Raw genomic sequence first — 19,587 nt, 5'->3', positions numbered from 1 at the left:
AGGAGACGAGAGAAAGGGAGAGGAAGGTGAGGCGGGCGGCTGCGAACACCTGGCGAGGCAGCCCCACCAGCTGCCTCCCCGCGATGGCATCTTGAGTTCGGCCGGCAGTCCTATCCGGGCCATCTCCCGTTCCACCCGTCTTCCCCCTCCCAACTCCCTGAGGTGGAGCTTGGCCGGGGATGCAGGTGGGAGCGGGTAGCTGCTGGCTTCTCCCACTGGCCTCAGCCGGAAGCTTGCCTGGAGCAGGGCCAGCCTCTGAGCCTTTGGAAGCAAGGCCTTCTTGCCTTCTGGGAGAAAAGTAAAAGCCAGCTCATCCCATTCCCTCAGCCTCCTGGCTTGGGTGGCAGGGAAAACTGGTGCCAGACCAGGATGTTAGTTAAAAGCATTGGCTCGGGAGTCAGAAAAATCTAGGTTCCCATCCCTACCCTACCATAATTAACTGTGTGACCTTGAGCAGCTCAGTCTCTCTGTGCCTCGGTTTTCTCATCTGTAAAATGGAGATAGCAATATCAACTTCACAGGCTTGATGTGGGGATTCAGTGTACAATAGTTCTAAAGCACATAGCCCAGAGCCTGGCACACAGGAACCGCTCCACAAAAAGCTCTTCTTGTTGTCACCATCACCATAGGCCAGAGTCCCGGGGAGAGTATTATTCATACATTCATTCATTCAACACAAAATACTATATTAAGCTCCTACATGGTGTCTAGCCTCTAGACATAGGCACTGGAGACACAAGGACAGATATGACTCATCCTCAAAGAGGTCCCAGAATCCTTCAAGGAGCAGAGACCATAAAACATCATGTTCTTACCAAGAGATAATAGAGGAAGATGCAGAAGACTCAAAGAAGGAAAACTCTCTCTTTGAGTCTTGGGGTGAAACTTACATAATCAAGTCAGGGCTTTCAAATAATAACAATAATAATGATGATGTCAAGTAACAAGTTTCCAGTTGAGGGTCCCAGATCACTTGCATGCAAGTCACCTATGTCTATTAAAAAGCACCTGATTCCTTGAGGTCAAAATCTCTGGGTGTGGTCCAAGGTTGCTGATTTTAAGAGGCTGCAGATGATTCCCAGTCGTACTAAAGTTGAAAACCACTGGCCCACAGGAAAATGCCTCTGCCCCCTGCCCCAGCATCCCTATAGAGCTGGTCCTTCTGGAGGACATAGTGCTTTGTGTCCTGACTTCGGGTTACATGTGGCAATTCCATGTCCCCACCTGACTCTGAGCTCTCAAAGCAGTGTACTCTATACTGCAGAAACTACCACAACACTCAGCTGTAGCAGGTGTTCTGAAATGATTGTAAAATGAAGAAAATGCTCCCTTTAACATCACTTGCATAAATGCCCATGTGGTTCTTACTTGGACACTCAGACAGATTTTGTTTGGTTCGTAAATTATGTATATGTGTGTGTGTTTTAATTGTCATTTAATGCCATGGGCGTGGGGTCAGGGGCGTGTGCTCTCCGGCTTACCACAGTCCCAATCTTCCCTTTTATACACTCAGCTAATTTATTTTACCAGACTTGCCCCTGATAGAATTTAAGTTTGCAAATCCTATAAAGTGTAGAGGATGTTATCAATTGTGTTCTATGGCTCTCCTTCCAATTGCCTTCTATATGATGTTTTCCTCCTTTCTTCTCCAGTCCCTTACCTCCCGGGCCTTCTCAAAGAGACCGGTCCCTAAGGCTGGGTGTCTCCTTGCTGCTGGCTGCCCAGAGCTGCTAATAGACCTTCTTGAAGGGAAGTATAGGAAAAACCCAGGGAACACAGGTTGCCTGATGCAGGCGTGATTTTTGATTTTTGATCTAATGCCTGGGAATGCTGGAGTGGGGCTGGTGAGCTGAAGGCCTGCACTTGAGGCCTAAGGGGGCCAGCTGGTTTTGCTCTGGGTCTGACCCCTGCCTGACCTCCACCCTGCCTAGTGTCTCCCAGGCCCCTGAGGGGACAAAGCAGAGAAGGATGGAAGGTTGAGTCTTTCCCTCTGTTTCTAGGGGTTCAGCTTCACAGACAATAGGGTCTTATGGAGTGAGTGTAGGTCTCAGGGCACCATGGGGCGAGGCAAGTTACAGATTCTTCTCCCCGAAGGATCCAGTATCCTCATCTTTCCTTCCCCTTTCCCTTTTGCCTTCCAACATTGGGCAGAAAATAAGAATGAGTGGTCCTAAATGCTGGTGAGTGATAAAATTATGCTGCATTCAGCTCCTGGGGAGTTAAGGGCTCTGGAGAGAAGCTCCTTACTCGCTCAAAATGTGTCTCATTTAAATTAACCAGAATAATAATCTTCTGCTAGAGCTGGAAGCACTTAGCAATCATCCAGTCCAGCCTTCCCCTTGTGGATAAACTGATGCCCAGCCAGGGTCACATAGGCCCAATGTTAGAATGCTGTCCAAACTCCAGCCCTCCTGAGGCCCAAGATGCTGGTGTGTATTCTGTATTGCAAGAACCCCGGCAGCCTTGCTCTGTGTCTGGTGCATGAATCTGCATCTCCACTGTAGTACAAGTTTACAGTCATTTTCCCGTAGTGGATTTTAGACTGGTGACTCTGTGAGGACAGGGACGGAATCTGATTCATTTCTCTGTCCCAGCCCTCTGCGTGGGGTCTGGCACAAAGCAGGTGTTGAATGAGTGAAGGAGAGCAAGGAACTAGTTTGCACATGCAGACAAACCAGGTGCACACCATCTCCAGGGGGACGCCCCAGGCCGCTCCTGCTCCCAAAAGCTTTCTCTTTAAGTTGAGGGGGGAAGAAGACAGGAACTAACATTTCTTCCATGATTTCAGTGTGCCAGGCACTGTGCCAAATGCTTATCTCAGTGCATTCCTTACAACAATCACTGGAGGAGAAACTACCACCTTCACTTGATGCATGAGGAAACTGTGGGACCCAGACCCTGAGATGGCTCATGGCCTCTCAGCCGGCAATAGGCCCAGAGGCCTACTGAATTTGAGAGCCAGGCTGTGCCCCAAAGCCTGAGGTTGTGAGGAGGTTTACCAAGCACCACGTTGGGTGCTGGATGCTTTCCTTTCTACTCCAGCTGGAAACATCTTCGCTGGAACCCAAGAAGGCAAACAGTCGTGCAACTCCCATTTTAGAGCCGAGGAAAGCCAGGCTCAGAGAGGTTTAGTGAAAGGACCGCACCTGGGATGAGCTCTTTTCTCTCATTGGAAGGCGGGACCCAGGCTAGGGCACTGACTCGGTTGCGGAAGAAGGATTGGCTGACCGAGGGTGGAAGCCCGGACCTAGGCTGGGCTTCCTCTTAGGCCAAGGGGTGGCCCCCTTCAGCACCCCACCCCCTCACCCCATTTTAACATTCTGGGAAACCCGGCCCCCGCCCCCGGGACGCGAGGCTTTAGCCCGCAGGCTGGTCGGATCTCTGAACCCCGAAGGCCAAGGCTGTTCCCAGGGCGGAGGCGGCGTCCCCCGCGAGGTGGGCTCAGCTGGGCGCGCAGGGCTTCTCTCCATCCCGAAGGGCTGCGCGGCCGCGGTCCCAGGATTCCCCATCCATTATTCACGATGTTTACTAGCGTGTGGAAAGGAGAGGAGAGGAGGGACCAAGAGGGGATGAGAGCAGAGGGGAGGCGGGGGCGGGGCAGTACTAAGCCCCGGGCACTTGGGTCCCGAATCTTCGGGAAGGAAGACAAAGTAACTAAGTGGTTAAGAGCCTGGAAAGTCAGACTTGACGCCTGGCACACAGTAGGCCATCAGTAAATACTTGTGGAATGGATAACTGAACGAGTGTGAATGGCTCTGCTCCCAACCAACTCTGTTGGTCTTGGGCATATCACGTAACCCCTTTGACCCTTGTTTTTCTTATCTGTAAAACGGAATAACAGCACCTGCTCCATAGGGTGTGAGGATACCATGAGCTAGCTCTCTAAATTGCCTAGCACATATCATCAGCTCAAATAATGGTAGCCATGGTTATGGGGAATGGGGCTTGCAAGCGTTCGCAGCCCAGGGAAAGTGCACTGACTCCCAAGGCCGGTGGGCAGTCCCGAACTATTACTATTCTAAAAAATACTCAGTAAGCTTCTTTAGACTGACCGGTTGGGCAAAGGGGGAGGGGGCCAATTGTCTTTTTCCAACGAAGGCAAGAAAGGCTAGCGTCAGGAGGAAGCCACAGGCCTCCAGGACTGGGCAAGCAGTTACTTTCCCCACCTTCACCCCGGCAGCGGTTGGGACGTGGGGGTCACCTGGGGCTCATTCTGGCAGCCCCTCATCCTCCCTGGAGCCGGTCTGCGCTCTTGGAGGCGCCTCTTCGCTGCGCCGCGGGGCCAGGCTCTGGTGGACGGCTCGGGCGTGGGGCCAGGAGCGCCCTGGAAATGGGCAGTTGGCGGCAGCCGGGCCGACAAGGAGTGTGTGTGTGTGTGTGTGTGTGTGTGTGTGTGATAGGGGGTTGGAGTAGGGTCAGCTTCCTGGTCAGCCCGGGGCTGCCCTTCGATCTGGGCAGTGCGAGTTGGGACAGGACAGGAGATGTTTGGGACTTGGGGGGAAAAATGTCTACGAAGAAGAAAGAATCCGGAAAGTCTGCCGGGCTGGAGCCAGGTGGGGCGGGGCGGACCGGGAGAAGCCAGTGGGGCCGGGGTATAAATGCTGTGGCGGGGGCGACCGTGGCGGGCACAGAGAGGCGCGTGGAGTGCTGCTGCCTGGCCTCGCCTCCCGGGCCGCCCCTGCGAGTCCCGGGCGCGTGAGCACGCCTGCGCGCGCCCGGGCCCTTCCTGGCAGGCTGCTTGTAAGATGAGTGAAGAAGCAGGTGGGGGAGAGGGGAGGCAGCGAGCGAGAGGGCGAGGAGAGCGCGGGCGCTGAGCGGCGTTCACTTGGAGCGCGGCGAGCGAACGAGAAGAGCCTGATCCATGTCCCTCGCTGCCTCCCTGCCAGGCGCGCGAAGATGATGGCCATGAACACCAAGCAGCCTTTCGGCATGCACCCGGTGCTTCAAGAACCCAAATTCTCCAGCCTGCACTCCGGCTCCGAGGCCATGCGCCGAGTCTGTCTCCCAGCCCCGCAGGTACGTAGTGGAGCGTAATTACCGCTCTAAGGCACATTTTTTGACAGGCACTTGCTTCATGTTTTTTTCATGTTGCCCAGAACAATCACCGCTGTCTGAACCCCTCTCCTTGTCTCCCCCACGCTCTCTCCCGGCGCGCGCTCTCTCTCATTCATGTCTCTGATCCACACGTCTGTTCCAGCAGAGCCTCTGTCCCCGTATTAATTTTTATGACCTGGGCTTTGAGGAGACGCATCTCGGTTGCTTGAAAATGTGTTTTAATCCTGAGTTGACAGTATTCCCCACTGACCGTGCTGTGCGCCTTCTCGCTTGCAGCTGCAGGGTAATATATTTGGAGGCTTTGATGAGAGCCTGCTGGCACGCGCCGAAGCTCTGGCGGCTGTGGATATCGTCTCCCACGGCAAGAACCATCCATTCAAGCCCGACGCCACCTACCATACCATGAGCAGCGTGCCCTGTACGTCCACTTCGTCCACCGTGCCCATCTCCCACCCGGCCGCGCTCACCTCGCACCCACACCACGCGGTGCACCAGGGCCTCGAGGGCGACCTGCTGGAGCACATCTCGCCCACGCTGAGCGTGAGCGGCTTGGGTGCCCCGGAGCACTCGGTGATGCCGGCGCAGATCCACCCGCACCACCTGGGCGCCATGGGCCACCTGCACCAGGCCATGGGCATGAGTCACCCACACGCCGTGGCGCCTCACAGCGCCATGCCCACATGCCTCAGCGACGTGGAGTCGGACCCGCGAGAGCTCGAGGCCTTCGCCGAGCGCTTCAAGCAGCGGCGCATCAAGCTAGGGGTGACCCAGGCGGACGTGGGCGCGGCTCTAGCCAACCTCAAGATTCCCGGCGTAGGCTCGCTCAGTCAGAGCACCATCTGCAGGTTCGAATCTCTCACTCTCTCGCACAACAATATGATCGCGCTCAAGCCAGTGCTCCAGGCGTGGCTGGAGGAAGCCGAGGCAGCCTACCGAGAGAAAAACAGCAAGCCGGAGCTCTTCAACGGCAGTGAGAGAAAGCGCAAACGCACGTCCATTGCGGCGCCGGAGAAGCGCTCACTCGAGGCCTACTTCGCTATCCAGCCGCGACCCTCCTCCGAGAAGATTGCGGCCATCGCTGAGAAACTGGACCTTAAAAAGAACGTGGTGAGGGTCTGGTTCTGCAACCAGAGACAGAAACAGAAACGAATGAAGTACTCAGCTGTCCACTGACTGCGGTGGGGCGCAGCGTCCGGGGCCGGGAGAGCTGAGTGTACGTCCTGGGGGGAACGGTTATAGGGGACTCCAGGACATTTCCTGGCAGGTCAGGTTCTCTCCCCTGAAGCCACAGACTTTCCCCTTTATCCCGCCAGATTGCCTCCCGGCCTTCTCTTTATGTTTTTTCCTTCCTATTCCCACCAGAAAAGTTTTGGCACTAAGAAAAAAATTCATGAAAGGCAGGCCTGGAGGGAGTAGTGCTGTCCGTGGTGCTGAAAATCACCCTCGCGGGCCGGACTGTGCGACCTCAGGGCAGGAGCCTAAACGCAGGCGATAGTGAATTGGCCTGCCCGCACGACTATGTGGTCAAGGCGCCACTTTGCTAAGAGCAATTAGGCAAGCGGTGAAGGGATGGGAAGGAAGTGATAAATAATAACACAAAGTCTAACTGGGGCACAAACGTACTGGAGATTTATTTAGAATATATAAAATACATGTATGTTTCCAAAGGATAGCCTTATACTCCTTTCCCCGCCTAAATTTTATCCCCCTCATCCTTTGGTCTGCTGTAAGTTCTCTAAGGTGGCATGGATTAGGTTCAGGGATAGGGTGCGGGGAGTTGGGGTTCCGAGCTGTTCTCCGGGTAAGTCGGGCTTCAGACAAGGTGGGCTCAATTTGGCGACTGAAAATGCTGGGATCCCTTAGCTGTTTGCAAGCAGCAGCCGGCACCCGCTCTGGCCCATCCTCCACATCTGCTAGCGTTTGAGGGGTGATTACCGCTTGCTGGAGAGCGGGGGATTGGTACTGATCCGGACAGATTGAGGACTCTCTGACCAGAGCTCGCTGCTCCAGCCAGACTCCCAGCGCAGCGTAGAGGCGGCCGCTCGAAAGTAATTGTAACTTCTCCAAATCATATGCAAGTCCTTCCAACACGTCTAACCTCGTTGCGCTTTTCTTATTGTTGTTAGCATCGTTTCCTATTATTTATTTAACTTCGCTTCTTTCCATCCCCCTTATATGGGTGGGAGTTCACTTATAGTTTTGGGCGGAAAGAGGGGCCAGACCGCCCCGTCACGTTTTATCTTTCGTTGCTTCATGTAATTTGCGTGTTGCTGTGTGACTTTTGGTTTCATACTCCGAAAAGACACAAATAAAATGTTGTTTTCTTCTCTCTTCACCCTTGAATTAACTTATAAAATAAATGCTTTATTTTTCAACCCGAATCGCAGTGCTTTTCTTTCTCAGAAGCTAAGAAGTACTAGTCTTGGAAAGGATTTTGAAAGTGAGACCCGGAAGAGCTGGGCTGTCACTTCTGCAGGCCAGTCTCCGGCCATCTGCTCTATTTTCTCCTCTTCCTCAGCCGCCTCACCCTCTCACCCTCATCCCCTCCAGGAGATCCCGCCGCTAGTCTCCCGACCTCAGGGTTTCAAGGCACTTCCCTCCACGGGTCCCCGCGTGCGAATTTATCAGCCTCTTTTTCTCAACTTCACTCAGACTGCGCAAACTTTGATGCCTGACTGATGGGAGTAGGAGCCCCCAGTGCCTCCACTCATTGGCTGTTCGATACTGAGGGCAATTTCTTAACTTCTCCGAGCCTCCATTGCTTGTCTGCAGGATGAAGATGCTAATGCCTACCTCGGAAGGTTATTGTCGGGACTAAGATTGTTTATTTAAGGCGCCTGGTAGTGGTTGGCGCTTAACAGGAAACACTATTTTAAAAGAAGCAAAGGGCTAGCCAGAAAGTGAGGGGATGGATGCAAACAGGCAGGCAAGTACTCTTCGCTGGGACAGAGTCCGTTGAGGTCCCTTGGGATCTCTTCAGAAATTCACGTGGAATTGTCACCCAAGGGTCTATCTCGGCTTCTCTGAGGGGCCTACATAAGATGTCTGCTGCAAAGATCCTAGCCTAGTGCCCTGTACACAGTAGATGCTCAGCAGATACCAGATCCATTCTCTCTCTTCCACTCCCTCTAAAAGGAGGAAGAAACCTTTTTATTTGTGAGCCGCAGAAACACCTTCATGATTTAAAAATTAATGCTCCAAGTCCAGGAGTCGTATGCACATTTCTCCACTGCGTCTTCAAAGAGCTCTGGGTCATCAGATCTCTGGCCCGAAATTCCAAGCAGAGCGGGTCTCCCCTCCGCGCAGCGCGCCCCCCTATTGCAAAAGCAATCCTGAGGATCGCCCCCAGACCCGGACCTCAGCCCCTCTGCCCCGCCTTGCGCAACAGCTCCAGCGATGCCTCCACCTCCCTCTCCATCGGGTGTCCTTTAATAATAAATGCCCTTATGCCATTACATTATATTGTGGGTTTTGAAAATTTAAAATACGGCTGATGCAATATTAATTGCCTATAGTGGTATAAAACACAGGGCCGGAGCCCAGCTGGGCTGCAGAGGAGGCGGCCGTGAGCGTCCCGAGCCGAAGCGAAGCGCTCCAGACAGACGCGCCTTTGCGGGCTGCGAGATTTCCTGCAGGTAAGAGCCTTCGGCTTTTCTGGCCCGAGAAAGAACCCGATATCCGCCTCCATCTCCTTTTTGAAAAGTTCCCTGTTGTTATTTATTTAGTTTTTTTTTTTTTAATTCATAACCGCAAAAGTTTGGGAGACTTTTTGGAGAGGGCGAGATGAGCCTCCTGGGCGCAAGATCTGCGCCGGAAGCGCCGGGCTAGGTTACGAGTGGGACCTGCGCCTCTGCGCCGCGGCCGCTTCAGGCGCCCCGGACCGCCTGCACGCTGGAGTGTTTTGACCAAATTCTACCTGCAGGCGGGAGTTGCGGCCCGGTCCACGACGCGCTCCACCCTCTCCCACCCCGTGAGTGCGCCGCGTCGGCGCCTCCGCCTCACTCCTTGGGCTTGCTCAGGAAGCAACGGGAGCTGTGTGTTCTCCGGCATTGTGCCGTCGCCTTTGCCACTTGTCTGGCGGAGGCACAGACCTCTTGAAGGTGGGGCTTGGGTGGGTACCAGCCGGTTTCGGGTTCACACAGGCCTGGTTTGCCTCCTGGTGGGCTATTTCCTAACCATGTGACCTTAGTCAAGTCACACCACCTCTCCGAGCCTCTGCTGATGGCTGTAAAACCTCACAAAAATTATTTTTGAGTAATTGAAAAGCACCCTGGTGCAGATTTTCCTTTCCCAAATCCTGCCAACTTGCAACATTCACTGTCCAAGGCCCAGCTGGGAGTGGCTTTAAACTGTACCAAGAGAAAGTGAAGTCAACGTTCAGGACAGTTTGTATGGAAAGCTGCATCAGGTGTCTCAAGGTGGGAATTTGAGGGTCACTTGTAGATCAGGGGAAAGGCTTCTAGGCACCTCCCTAGCTAGAACCAGGGCCTGACCTGGAAGGAGCCAGGCATACATCAGCCAGCATGGCTGAAGCCCTGGCAGGCAGAACTTGGAGGCAGGAATCCTGCCTTTCCTGAGTCTGAGCTGTGTGACCTCTGGCCAGGAGCTTTCTCTCTCTGTGCCTAGGGTAGTGTCAGTTTTGTTCATTGTTTCACATCCAGCTCCCAGCTCATGGTTTGGCCCAGAGTGGCAGGCAATAGGTGCTGTTGAATGAATGAATAAGGTTTTTGTTTTGTAACATGAAAGGACCCCTTCCAGCCCAATCCTCTCTGGATTCTAGGGACTGTAGGAAAGAACAAAGACCCTGGGGAATAGACAAGTCTCCCTGGAAGTGGGTTCAGGGTCCAGGTGGTGTCTGCATCTCAAGCTTCCATTCAAAGGCAGCCAGTTTCCTTCCTGTTTAAATCAGAAGAGCCTTTGCCTCACTCTGTGCTGATCATGGGTAGAGAGGGGCTGCTCCATGACCCAGGCCCTGGGAACCCAGAGGAGAAACAGGGAGGAGGGTCGGCGGTGACCTCTGCCCTGGTAGAGTGCCCTCCATTGGAGGCTGAATTTTTTACTTTCTGCTGAAATGGAAACAGCTCCAGCTCTGGAGTAGACAGACATGAGATGAAATATCTACTCCATCTCTTTCCTGAGTAAGTGACTTCAGGGCTCTGAGCCTCAGTGGCCTTATCTGAAAAATTGGAAAAAAGACTATCTTTCAAGATTGCTCTGATGATTAAATGAAACCACATAAGCCCAGGGCCTGACACATAGTAGGCATTAATGGATATTTAGTATCTTTAAAACATTATTTATACTCAGAAAAGTGAGAGGTAGTGTAGCAGGGTCAAACTCAGGGCTTAGAGTCAGGTGGGATTAACATTTCCCCCTCTGTGAGCCACAGTCTGTTCATCTATAAAATGAGGGTGGTAGCAGTGTCCACCGGCTTGCCACGTGGTTGTCAGGGGCAAGCCGGAAAGTGTAAAAGAAATCTCTTTGCACACTGTGCCTCCCAGTTATGGAGGGGACAGTGAATTCGCTCTCCAGGAGTCCATGGTGCGCATACATAGTTCCCTCCTAGAAGCTTGACCCCAGTAGGCGGTTCCTTGAACTCCAGCCTTCCTCCCTTGCAGATTCCTGGCAAGCATCAGGCTTCTGTGACCGCTGGAGACTCAGCGCGGCGCTCCCCCCCTGAGGGGCGGAGCTCCAGTGGGCAGAGGAGGCGAAGAGGATGGGGTCTCTGATTCGCTCTCCCCCGCCCAGCTCCCACCTTTGGCACCCAGCTCTAGAAAGAGTCAGTAAAAGCCTTTCGTTTTACTGAAGGGAGAGACTGAGGCACAGAGAGGGGCAGAGGGACTTAGCTGGCTCCTTCCACTTAAAATTGCTCTTTTCCCCAGTCACGCCATCGCACTACCCCTTTTCTTTCTTTCTTAGTCTTTCTTACTCACTGATAACACCCTGTTTATTTATTTAGCAGTAAACGCGCTCGGGGAGGGCAAGTACCACGTCGGCCCAGTTCCCCTCTGCCTCCCTGAACCTAGGCAGGGCCTCGCAGAGAGTGAGCGCTTCACAAAGCTTTGTTGGATAAATGAATAATAATATCTAACAAGTATTGAGGGCTTCCTGTATGTCAGGTACTGTTCCAGGCACTTTACGTGTATTAATTTATTAATCCTTAGACAGCATCATGAGCAGGTACCATTTTAACCCCCATTTTACAGATGAGAACTTGGAGGCACAGAGTGTTTACGTAACTTGCCCAGGGCAAGTGGTGAACACAGCATTTCGTGGAGAGATCTGGCAAAAACCCGGTTTCTTCACGGCACGCCTCCCCAGGTGAGACCTAACCCTGGTAGGGGGCAGGGGAGGGGGCCCGCCTGGGGTGGAGGTGGAGCAGGCGCGTCAGATTTGGCTGGAGACGCGGCGCGAGCAGAGGAGGGAGGGAAGCCGAGGGAGCCCGCTGTCCTCGCCGGGTTTCGGGCCCTCCACCCGCGCGCTCCGTCTCCGCGGGTCTCTCCCCTCGCATTCGCGCCGCCTCTCACCTCTGGTCCCCGTCTGTCGGTCTGTTTACTTGTCTCCAGAGAACCGGCTCTTAGCTTTCCTCCAGCCTCGCAAGCGCGAAGCTCTGACCCCAACGTGCAAGACCGAGGTGGGCCGTGTCCCAGGGGCGCGCAGAAAGCTCCCTCCCCCTTCTCTCCTCCGCGGAGCTGCCGGAGCCCCCGCGCTAACCCCGCCCCGGCGGGCAGCCAGAGCCAGCGAGGACCCCGGCGGACGAATTAGTCTCCCCTTCGATCGCTCTTTTCCGATCAGGTCAGGTTTCCCTCCGTCCCCCGACGGTGCTTCCGCACCGCCCGGCTCCCAGGGCTCCCCCGCGGGGTCGGGGTTTGCCCGGCGCCTCCCAGCGCCTCCGGAGAGGGCTTCCCCTCTGCTGCGCTCCGGCCTGCGGAGCCCCCCGAAGTTTGGGAGGAGCGTCTCGGAGAGAAAGATGGACGGCCAGGCCCAGGCTCTTCCTGGGGGTCCTCTCTAGCCGGTGTTTCCTGTCCCCAACGAGTGGAGTACTTGTCCCTATAAAACGTCAGTTCTCTGCCCCCTACCTCAGCGCAGCCCTGCCCAGCCCGGCGCTGGAGGCAAACTGGTACGGAATACAGGACTCTCTCTCTTTTGAGTTTTAGCTTTGGTTTTAAGATTTCACACACACACAAAATCCTAGTGTTTGTCCTGGGAAAATCAAAATTTTGTGGGACTTTTTTATACACAGCATTTAATATTGTTTTTACTTTGAATTTCATAAGGTGGGAGAACCACCATAATTTCAAGAGGTCTCTGGCCCAACCCCACTCCCAATCCCAATGTCTCTCTTTCCTCAACTCACAACCCCCCTTCCCCCTACACACACACACACACACACACACCAGCCCAACTCCAAAACCCAACATCCCCGCCTGCCCCTGCGACAGAGCCCCTCAATGCCTGGGGCTTTGCTAGACGCTCACCTCTTGGCAGATATAATGTCCAGCTCTCATAAATCAAGACCATAAAAAGCTTACTTTCATATGCACTCAATTTCTACCAAACCTAAACTAATTGCATAAATTCCTTTAGGCCACTCAAAGCTGCTCTCCGGGTTGGGATCTGATCAATTAGTCATTAGGCACTCCATTAGCTGGGGCTTAAGCTGCCTCATATAAATGTCTTCTGTCAATTTGCTTGTAATTGAATGAATAAAAAAGGGTGCAATTATCAGCACAGAGGATCAGAATGAGGAGAGGTCAATTTTATTCAAATATTTAAAAAATGTCTTAATCTAATAATAATAATAACAATAGCAATAATTAGAAGGCATTTAGACACCAGCCACTCCAAGAGTCTTGTCCATGTTAAGGAAAGCTCTGGCCTGAGACACAGCAACCTGAGTGTGTATCTATGCTCTGCTGCCTGGCAAAACTTGACTCTCCCATCCTCGGGGCCTCAGTTTCTCTATCTGTAAAACAAGTTGGTGGGAGGTGATTTTCCTTCTTTTTAAAAATTAATTTTATATTTTGTCAAAGTAATTCATGCATATAGTTAAAAATTGAGTACAGAAGGGCAATTTGACCAACCTCCACCCTCAGTCACTTTTGGCTGTTTCTTTTGGAAGTTAATTACATGTTTAAATAATATATATTTGACACTGTTTCTCTCTTCTTTTTTTTAAGTTCAAGGTTTATTTCCTAGTATTTTGATTAAATAATACATGCTTCAAATTCAAAAGAAATAGAAGATTTGCAGTGAAAAGTCTTTCTACCACCCTTGACCCAAGTTATCCAGTTCCTTTTGTTTGAAAGCAAATAACATTCTCAATTTCTGGTGTATACTCCAAAGATATTTTATTAGCTGTCATTTCTTGATTTGTCATTTTTAGTCATTGTGCATTAACTTCTTGCTATGGTGTCAGAGATCTAGAGATATAATAATCTTGAATAACCTTCCTACACCAAGAATCCTAGGAAGTTTTGCATAAAATCAATAATTTAAAAGTAGGACATGAATGGGCAGTTGAAAATTGTGAATCTTTTCTTTGACCAACAATTACTTTGGAATTGTAGATCCCATATGTATAAAAACTGCCTACTCACAGACACAAAGAGTGTTTATAGGTTGATTTGAGTTCTTTCTACCTCCTTCCAAATGGAATTTAAGGCAGCCTATCTGTTATTACTATGGAATTAGACACTACACATATAATGGAGGTATATTTATCTACTGGATACTTCAATTCATACAGTGCTTGGTTTTGTTAGATTCTGTTAAAAATTTATCTTCACTTCATTGTCTCCTCCAAGTGAGCTGACTTCTCCAGTAAGATGAATTTTTCTTGCTGGACACAGGTATGATGAGGCTGGGGTCGGGGGGGGGGGGGACATTGACAATATCATCTAGTGATCCATCTAGGGTTGGGGTGAGCACCAGACTGCAGACATTTCATCTCAGCTTTCATGTGTGAGGGAGCAAGAACCTCAGAATATGTGTTCTGACGAAAGTGCAAGGCGGTGATCCTGACTGACTGCTGGGAGATGTACAAGGAGCCATTGTTCCAGGTGGGGTTGATTTGTATTGAACCCTGCACACTCTCTCAGTGAAGTCCCCTTGTAGTGAAAAGCGTGACTTGGAAGAGAGTCACCTGGGAGACCTGGAATCATCTCTGGTCAGCATACTGAGCACAGGCCACATGGTGGAGTGGGAAGGAACCTGCAATGTGCACAAAGAGGTCTGAGTTCCAGGCCTTACTCTGGGATCTTGGCAACTCTATTCACTTCTCAGTGCTTCAGTTTCCCCAACTCTAACTTGAGAAAATTGAGCTAGATAGTTCAATTTTGATGAGGATTTGTGGACTCCCTTGAGAATCTGAGGCAAACTGTTTTCTTAACTCAGAAAAATGCACATCTATGCACCCAAAAGTTTTGCTAACTTCTTGAAGTTCAACCATGGACCCTTGGGTTCAACCCATGAGTTGATGGGTCTCAGGTTAAGACCCCTCGGACTAGGTGATCTAAAGGCTCTTCCTGATGTGATTATCTGAATCCATGATTAAATAGAAGCTTTTAAACAAGCACTGAAATTAAATAAGTTCTGAAACCAGTTTAGCAAACTGGAAAGAATTTGACTGAAAGCACAAATAAAATGTCAATTAGACCATAAGCCGGTTGTCAATAAAGACTCCAAATGGCTTTGGCAAAATTATTTTTCAGATCAATAATCAATCTCTCAAGAGACAGTGTGATGGAGTGAAAAAAGCACTACATTAGGGGTCAAAATCCAGGTTTGCTTTTTTTTAACCAGTCTTCCGACAGCTAGAATTGAGACTTTGAGCTGGGGACTTCCCTGCTCTGGCCTCTCCTCTATCAGTAAAATGAGGAGGTTGGACCAGATGACTTCTGAAGCTTCGAGGTGTGATATTATGTGAGCTTATGTGTATAAGCACTGGCATGTCTTACATATGATATTTGTTTTGGATTATGTTATCTTTCTATTTTGTTTTCAAAAGGATAGTTGTATGATCAAAGTAGAGCTGGAAGAAGGGGCCATGGATTGTGGTATCTCCTGGGTTCCCAGCGTTGAGGTTTCTGAAACCATATGTCAGAAACACAACTCCCACCTCCTACTGAAAAAATGTCTATAAGTTTAAAAATTAAAGGCAGGGCAGGTATAGGAGGCAGGAAGAAATTAAAACATTTTTTATACTAAATAGCCCTGGTTCAGTCAAGACAGTTCATCAGCAGGTCTGGGGAGACCCAGCGCAGTGGGGAGCAGAGGGGCTAGGAATTCATGTGGGCTGACCAGGGTGACACCGGGTACCCATGCTGATCCCGGCTCTGGCTGGAGTCCACAGATAAGAGAATGCTGAACAGGGCTCCTGTTCTCTGCTCCCAGATCTTCATTTTTCTACCCTTCTGACTTGGATTAACACTCGCAGCGGTAGCTCATTAGCCTTTAAGGGTCTGCATTACTGGCCACATTGCTCAGGTAAAATGATGAGAACATGAACCACCTTCAACTCTTCCACCTCCAACTTGCCAGAGTTTCTCCTTTCTGATCTATAGTCCCTCCTTCCCACCCCCAGTTTTATTGAGACATAATTGACATATAACATTGTATAGGTTTAAAGTGGACAACATAGTGATTTCATATATGTATCTATTGCAAAATGATCACCACAATAAGATTACTTAACATCCATCACCTTACATAGTTACATTTTTTTCCCTTGTGGTGAGAACTTTTAAGATCTACTCTCTTAGCAACATTCAAACATACAATACAGTATTATTAACTATAGTCATCGTATTGTACATTACCTATCCAGAACTTATTTATCTTATAATTGGAAGCTTGCTCCTTTTGACTACCTTCACTTAATTTCTCTGTACTATAGTTTTTACTTCTTGATTTTTTCACTGAGAGTATTTTTCTATTGCTTATGGCATCATGTAAGATGGCCTATCTCTTCTACTAATTTTATTAGGTCATTGAGGGGAAGGCCTGTATTTCCTGACTGTCACAGTAGAGTTTTTTCCATCACAAGGAAGAGTTTTAATGATATTTACTCCAAAGCTTTATATTGTCATTGTTAGACACATATGGAATCCTAGAATGTGAACTGAGAAGGGTTCTGTAGACCCTCTGGTTGGAGAATGTGATGTTGTAATTCTGGGGCTTCAGGAATCTGTATTCTTCACAATCTATCCATGTGACTCTAAATACTTACCCAGATTTAAGAAGATGTTTCTGACACTTTTTTCCCCACCAAAGTGCCCAACACTGGAGTTTGGATATATAGCCTGAAGCACAAAATCCTTTCAATTCTTATTTCATTAAAGGTGGTAGAAATTTTGCACTCCAGTTCACAAACATCTGTGACTGTTTAGCCCCGACTCCCACTCCTGTGTTAGTCTCCTTCTCATGGGGTAAGTCGTTGCAGCACCCAGAACCGTTGGCCACAAACACACCCTGCACAGTGATATGTGGCCCATAGGAACAAATAGCCTAACTTGACAGTAAACTCTAGTGAAAACTCTTTTTTATGGGGCAAAAATGAGACCTAAAGGCAATCTGGTAAATAAGAGTAAAACAAGCAACATCTCTACTGATCACTTTAGAATACAGTAATGCATCGCTTAATAATGGGGACACTTTCTGAGAAATGTGTTGTTAGGTGATTCCATCATTGTGTGAATATCATCAAATGTACTTACACAAACCTAGATGGTATAGCCTACTACACACCTAGGCTCTATGGTACTAATTTTATGGGACCACCGTTATATATGTCATCTGTCATTGACCAAAATGTCATCATGCGGCACATGACTGTAGTAGGTATTTAACAAATATTCGAAATTGAGTCTATGAATGAGTGAGTCTTGCTTATTATCCTCCTGACCACACCCTCTCCCCCCAAAGGTGAAGGGAGGAAAGGTGGAGATTTGAAGGTATGAAGTGTTCCTGTATTCAAAGAGCTGCCCCTCCTAAGATATTTTACAAACCTAGTTGAAGTATATGTATTGTAATCCAAGTTTTATAAATGAGGTATCTGAAAGGTTAAACAACTTGTCCAAGGTCACACAACTAATAAATGGTAGAACCTAGGAGGTAAACCCAGGATGGTCTGCCTCTAGAGCTGTACTCTGCACTATGCCACGCTTGTTCCTGTAGAAGAAAATGGACTTAAGTCTTTAGGGGTGAAATCTGAAGGACTGTTATGCGAAAGAAGCCCTACTCTTGTTTTGTGGGTTCCTGAGATGTATAACTAGGAAATGAAAGTCACAGAGAGAAAAATATTCAATGCCACACAAAGAAGAAGGCTCTGGCAGTCAACACGGTCCAAGGAGTGGGCCGTGCTATGACCCCCTCCATGTCTTGGAGGATCTAAGCAGAGATTTTAGTGAATGATGCTGGGGGGGATTTCGTGACATCTCATTCCAACCTGAGAGCTGATGCTGCTCCAGAGGATTGTTTGTTCCTAGATACCAGCAGTGAAAAATATAAAGGAACTATCTCATCCAGAAAATTGATAACTTCCTTAAAGGAGAATGGAAAGTAAATATTATTTCAATATTTTTATTCTTTGCATTTGCCTTTCGGAATACCAAGATATATACTTGAAACTCGTAATAATAAAAACATTGGGCTCTGCTCCTTGACCAACTTAGTGTATTAGAAGAACTCGGCAACACTTTGCTCTCTGTAGAGTTATCCTCGGGGGTAACTAGAGCCTTCAGGGGAGAATGGGAAGATCACTGGGAGCTGTTATTTAAAAATGGTTTTGTAGAGTAGGGACCAGATGGGGCCCTGCCTGCCTTGTGCCTACTGGCATGGCTTTATCTTCTCTCCCAACTTTTCTTCCTTAAAAAAGAAAAGCTTCTCTTCCTTTGTTCCTTCACTTCTTTCCCTCCCTGTCTCCTTTTCCCTGAGCACAGTGTCAAAGTTCTTGGGAGGACTGGTTACTGCTTTTAAGTTTTTCACTCGGACCCTTGAGTGTTCCAGAGACAACAGGCCACAGAGAACCCTCGAAACCAAGGCTGAGCTACCAAAAAGCAGACTAAACATGCACTTCGGGTACTTGCAAAGCAAAGACGCCTCAAAATAAGAAAAGATGTTTTGGAAGACTTCAGTATTTGATATTTAGCATTCCAGTAGTCAAGTTCAAGATTGTGCTGGACTTCCTTCCATGTGTTTTATGAGATAGTGTTTTAAATTTCATACAGAAGTAGCGGTAGTATGAAGTATTCAATGTTTAAAGTTTCTAAAGATCTTCATTTGAGCCAACATAAAAAAATATAATTATATAAATGATTATGAATACCCTGAACTGTGCTTTTTTGCTTTTTTTTTTTAATTCTCCAGCACAGGTTGACCAAAGAACTGAAGAAAAGTGGAGTCTTTTCTGATTTCTGTGCAGATGCCTGGCTTCATCAGAAATAGCTGAGGTCTGGAAATATAATGAGTTAATTCAGCAAAACATTTGTTTTTGTCATTTGTTTTATTAGAGAGCTTGGGACTCAGCCCCTGCCCCCATGGAGCTTACACTCACATTGGGGACTACGGATAGCTCGTTCCTGGGAGTCAGGACCAATTTGTTTGTTAGTTGCTGACTGAGTTAACCTGACCTTACCAGCGTGTAGTGTTTTGGAACTAGTCTCAACTTTTCTGGATAGCTCTGTTAGCATACTATATAACTACGGATGCCATTCTCCTCCTCTTCCCACCCTCCTCCCCAGAAAGAAAAGTCATGGAAGCTGAAAAGAAGAGACAGAAAACCTCCAAACCCTGTGATTTAGCTTAAGGTCATTTGGCACCAAGTTATGGAGCTTAATTATGATTTTTTGAAAAAAGCAATATAAAGAAGCAGCAGTCAGCTGGAGAGGAAGGTGTGCATTCCTGGCCACCACAGTAGATCACTAACGGATGGAGCCACTCCCTCTGTCTGCTCGTTGGCCACCCATTGCACGGATCCAGTTTGTACACGGCCCTCCTCTTTGTCCGTGACGAGTTGCGATGGGCGCATCTTCTCCAGAACAAACCAGCTGCTGACCTGTATGTAGCTGGACTCTTCAGAGTTTAAACCCAGCTTAAGTGTTTTCCTAGGGTGGGGGCAGTATGAGAAGCGCTGCTTCTTTTCTGAAGAGAACTCAAGTTGTGTCTGAGAAGGTCAGATAGGAACTAGGTGATGCTGATGTTATTGCCAAGAGTCAGAGTAGGATTTATTTTCTTTTAAATTTAATTTTAAAATCAAAGTTATATGTGTCCATAGTTAAAAGACTCACATCTTTAGCAAGGCTTGGTGTGGAAAGGAACTATCCTGCATCCTCCTCCCCTTATACCCTGATTCCGCAGGCAGTCACTTTCAACCCTTTCAGCTTCCTGTTTTGCTATTTACCTCACTATCTCTAAATATCGTGTTTATATTGATACCTCTTGATTGTTCAGTTCCCTGTAAGGAGATGAGGATTTAGCGCTCTCTCATTCCCTACGCCAATTCCCAGCCCCTCCGCATTCCAATATGGTTAA

At 49.1% G+C, this 19,587-nt stretch overlaps 2 protein-coding genes across 2 annotated transcripts; both read left to right on the top strand.

The window, feature by feature from the left end:
* The first annotated feature begins 4,752 nt into the window (after positions 1–4,752).
* Positions 4,753–6,666, top strand: POU4F3 (POU class 4 homeobox 3). Its single transcript, XM_014730363.3, has 2 exons — positions 4,753–5,016; positions 5,332–6,666. Exons 1-2 carry the CDS (start codon positions 4,897–4,899, stop codon positions 6,226–6,228), a joined length of 1,017 nt encoding a protein of 338 aa, XP_014585849.2. The 5' UTR covers positions 4,753–4,896; the 3' UTR covers positions 6,229–6,666.
* Positions 6,667–8,269: 1,603 nt separating this feature from the next.
* Positions 8,270–18,535, top strand: LOC138917345 (uncharacterized). The gene is made up of 5 exons (XM_070233356.1): positions 8,270–8,519; positions 8,586–8,690; positions 11,262–11,376; positions 11,622–11,850; positions 18,429–18,535. Exons 1-4 carry the CDS (start codon positions 8,270–8,272, stop codon positions 11,818–11,820), a joined length of 669 nt encoding a protein of 222 aa, XP_070089457.1. The 3' UTR covers positions 11,821–11,850; positions 18,429–18,535.
* The last annotated feature ends 1,052 nt before the right edge of the window (positions 18,536–19,587 follow it).

Source organism: Equus caballus, chromosome 14 (assembly GCF_041296265.1).
Source record: "Equus caballus isolate H_3958 breed thoroughbred chromosome 14, TB-T2T, whole genome shotgun sequence".
NCBI classification, from domain to species: Eukaryota; Metazoa; Chordata; class Mammalia; order Perissodactyla; family Equidae; genus Equus; species Equus caballus.
Note: the sequence above shows the minus strand (reverse complement) of the source record. Positions and strands in the feature narration are given on the sequence as shown.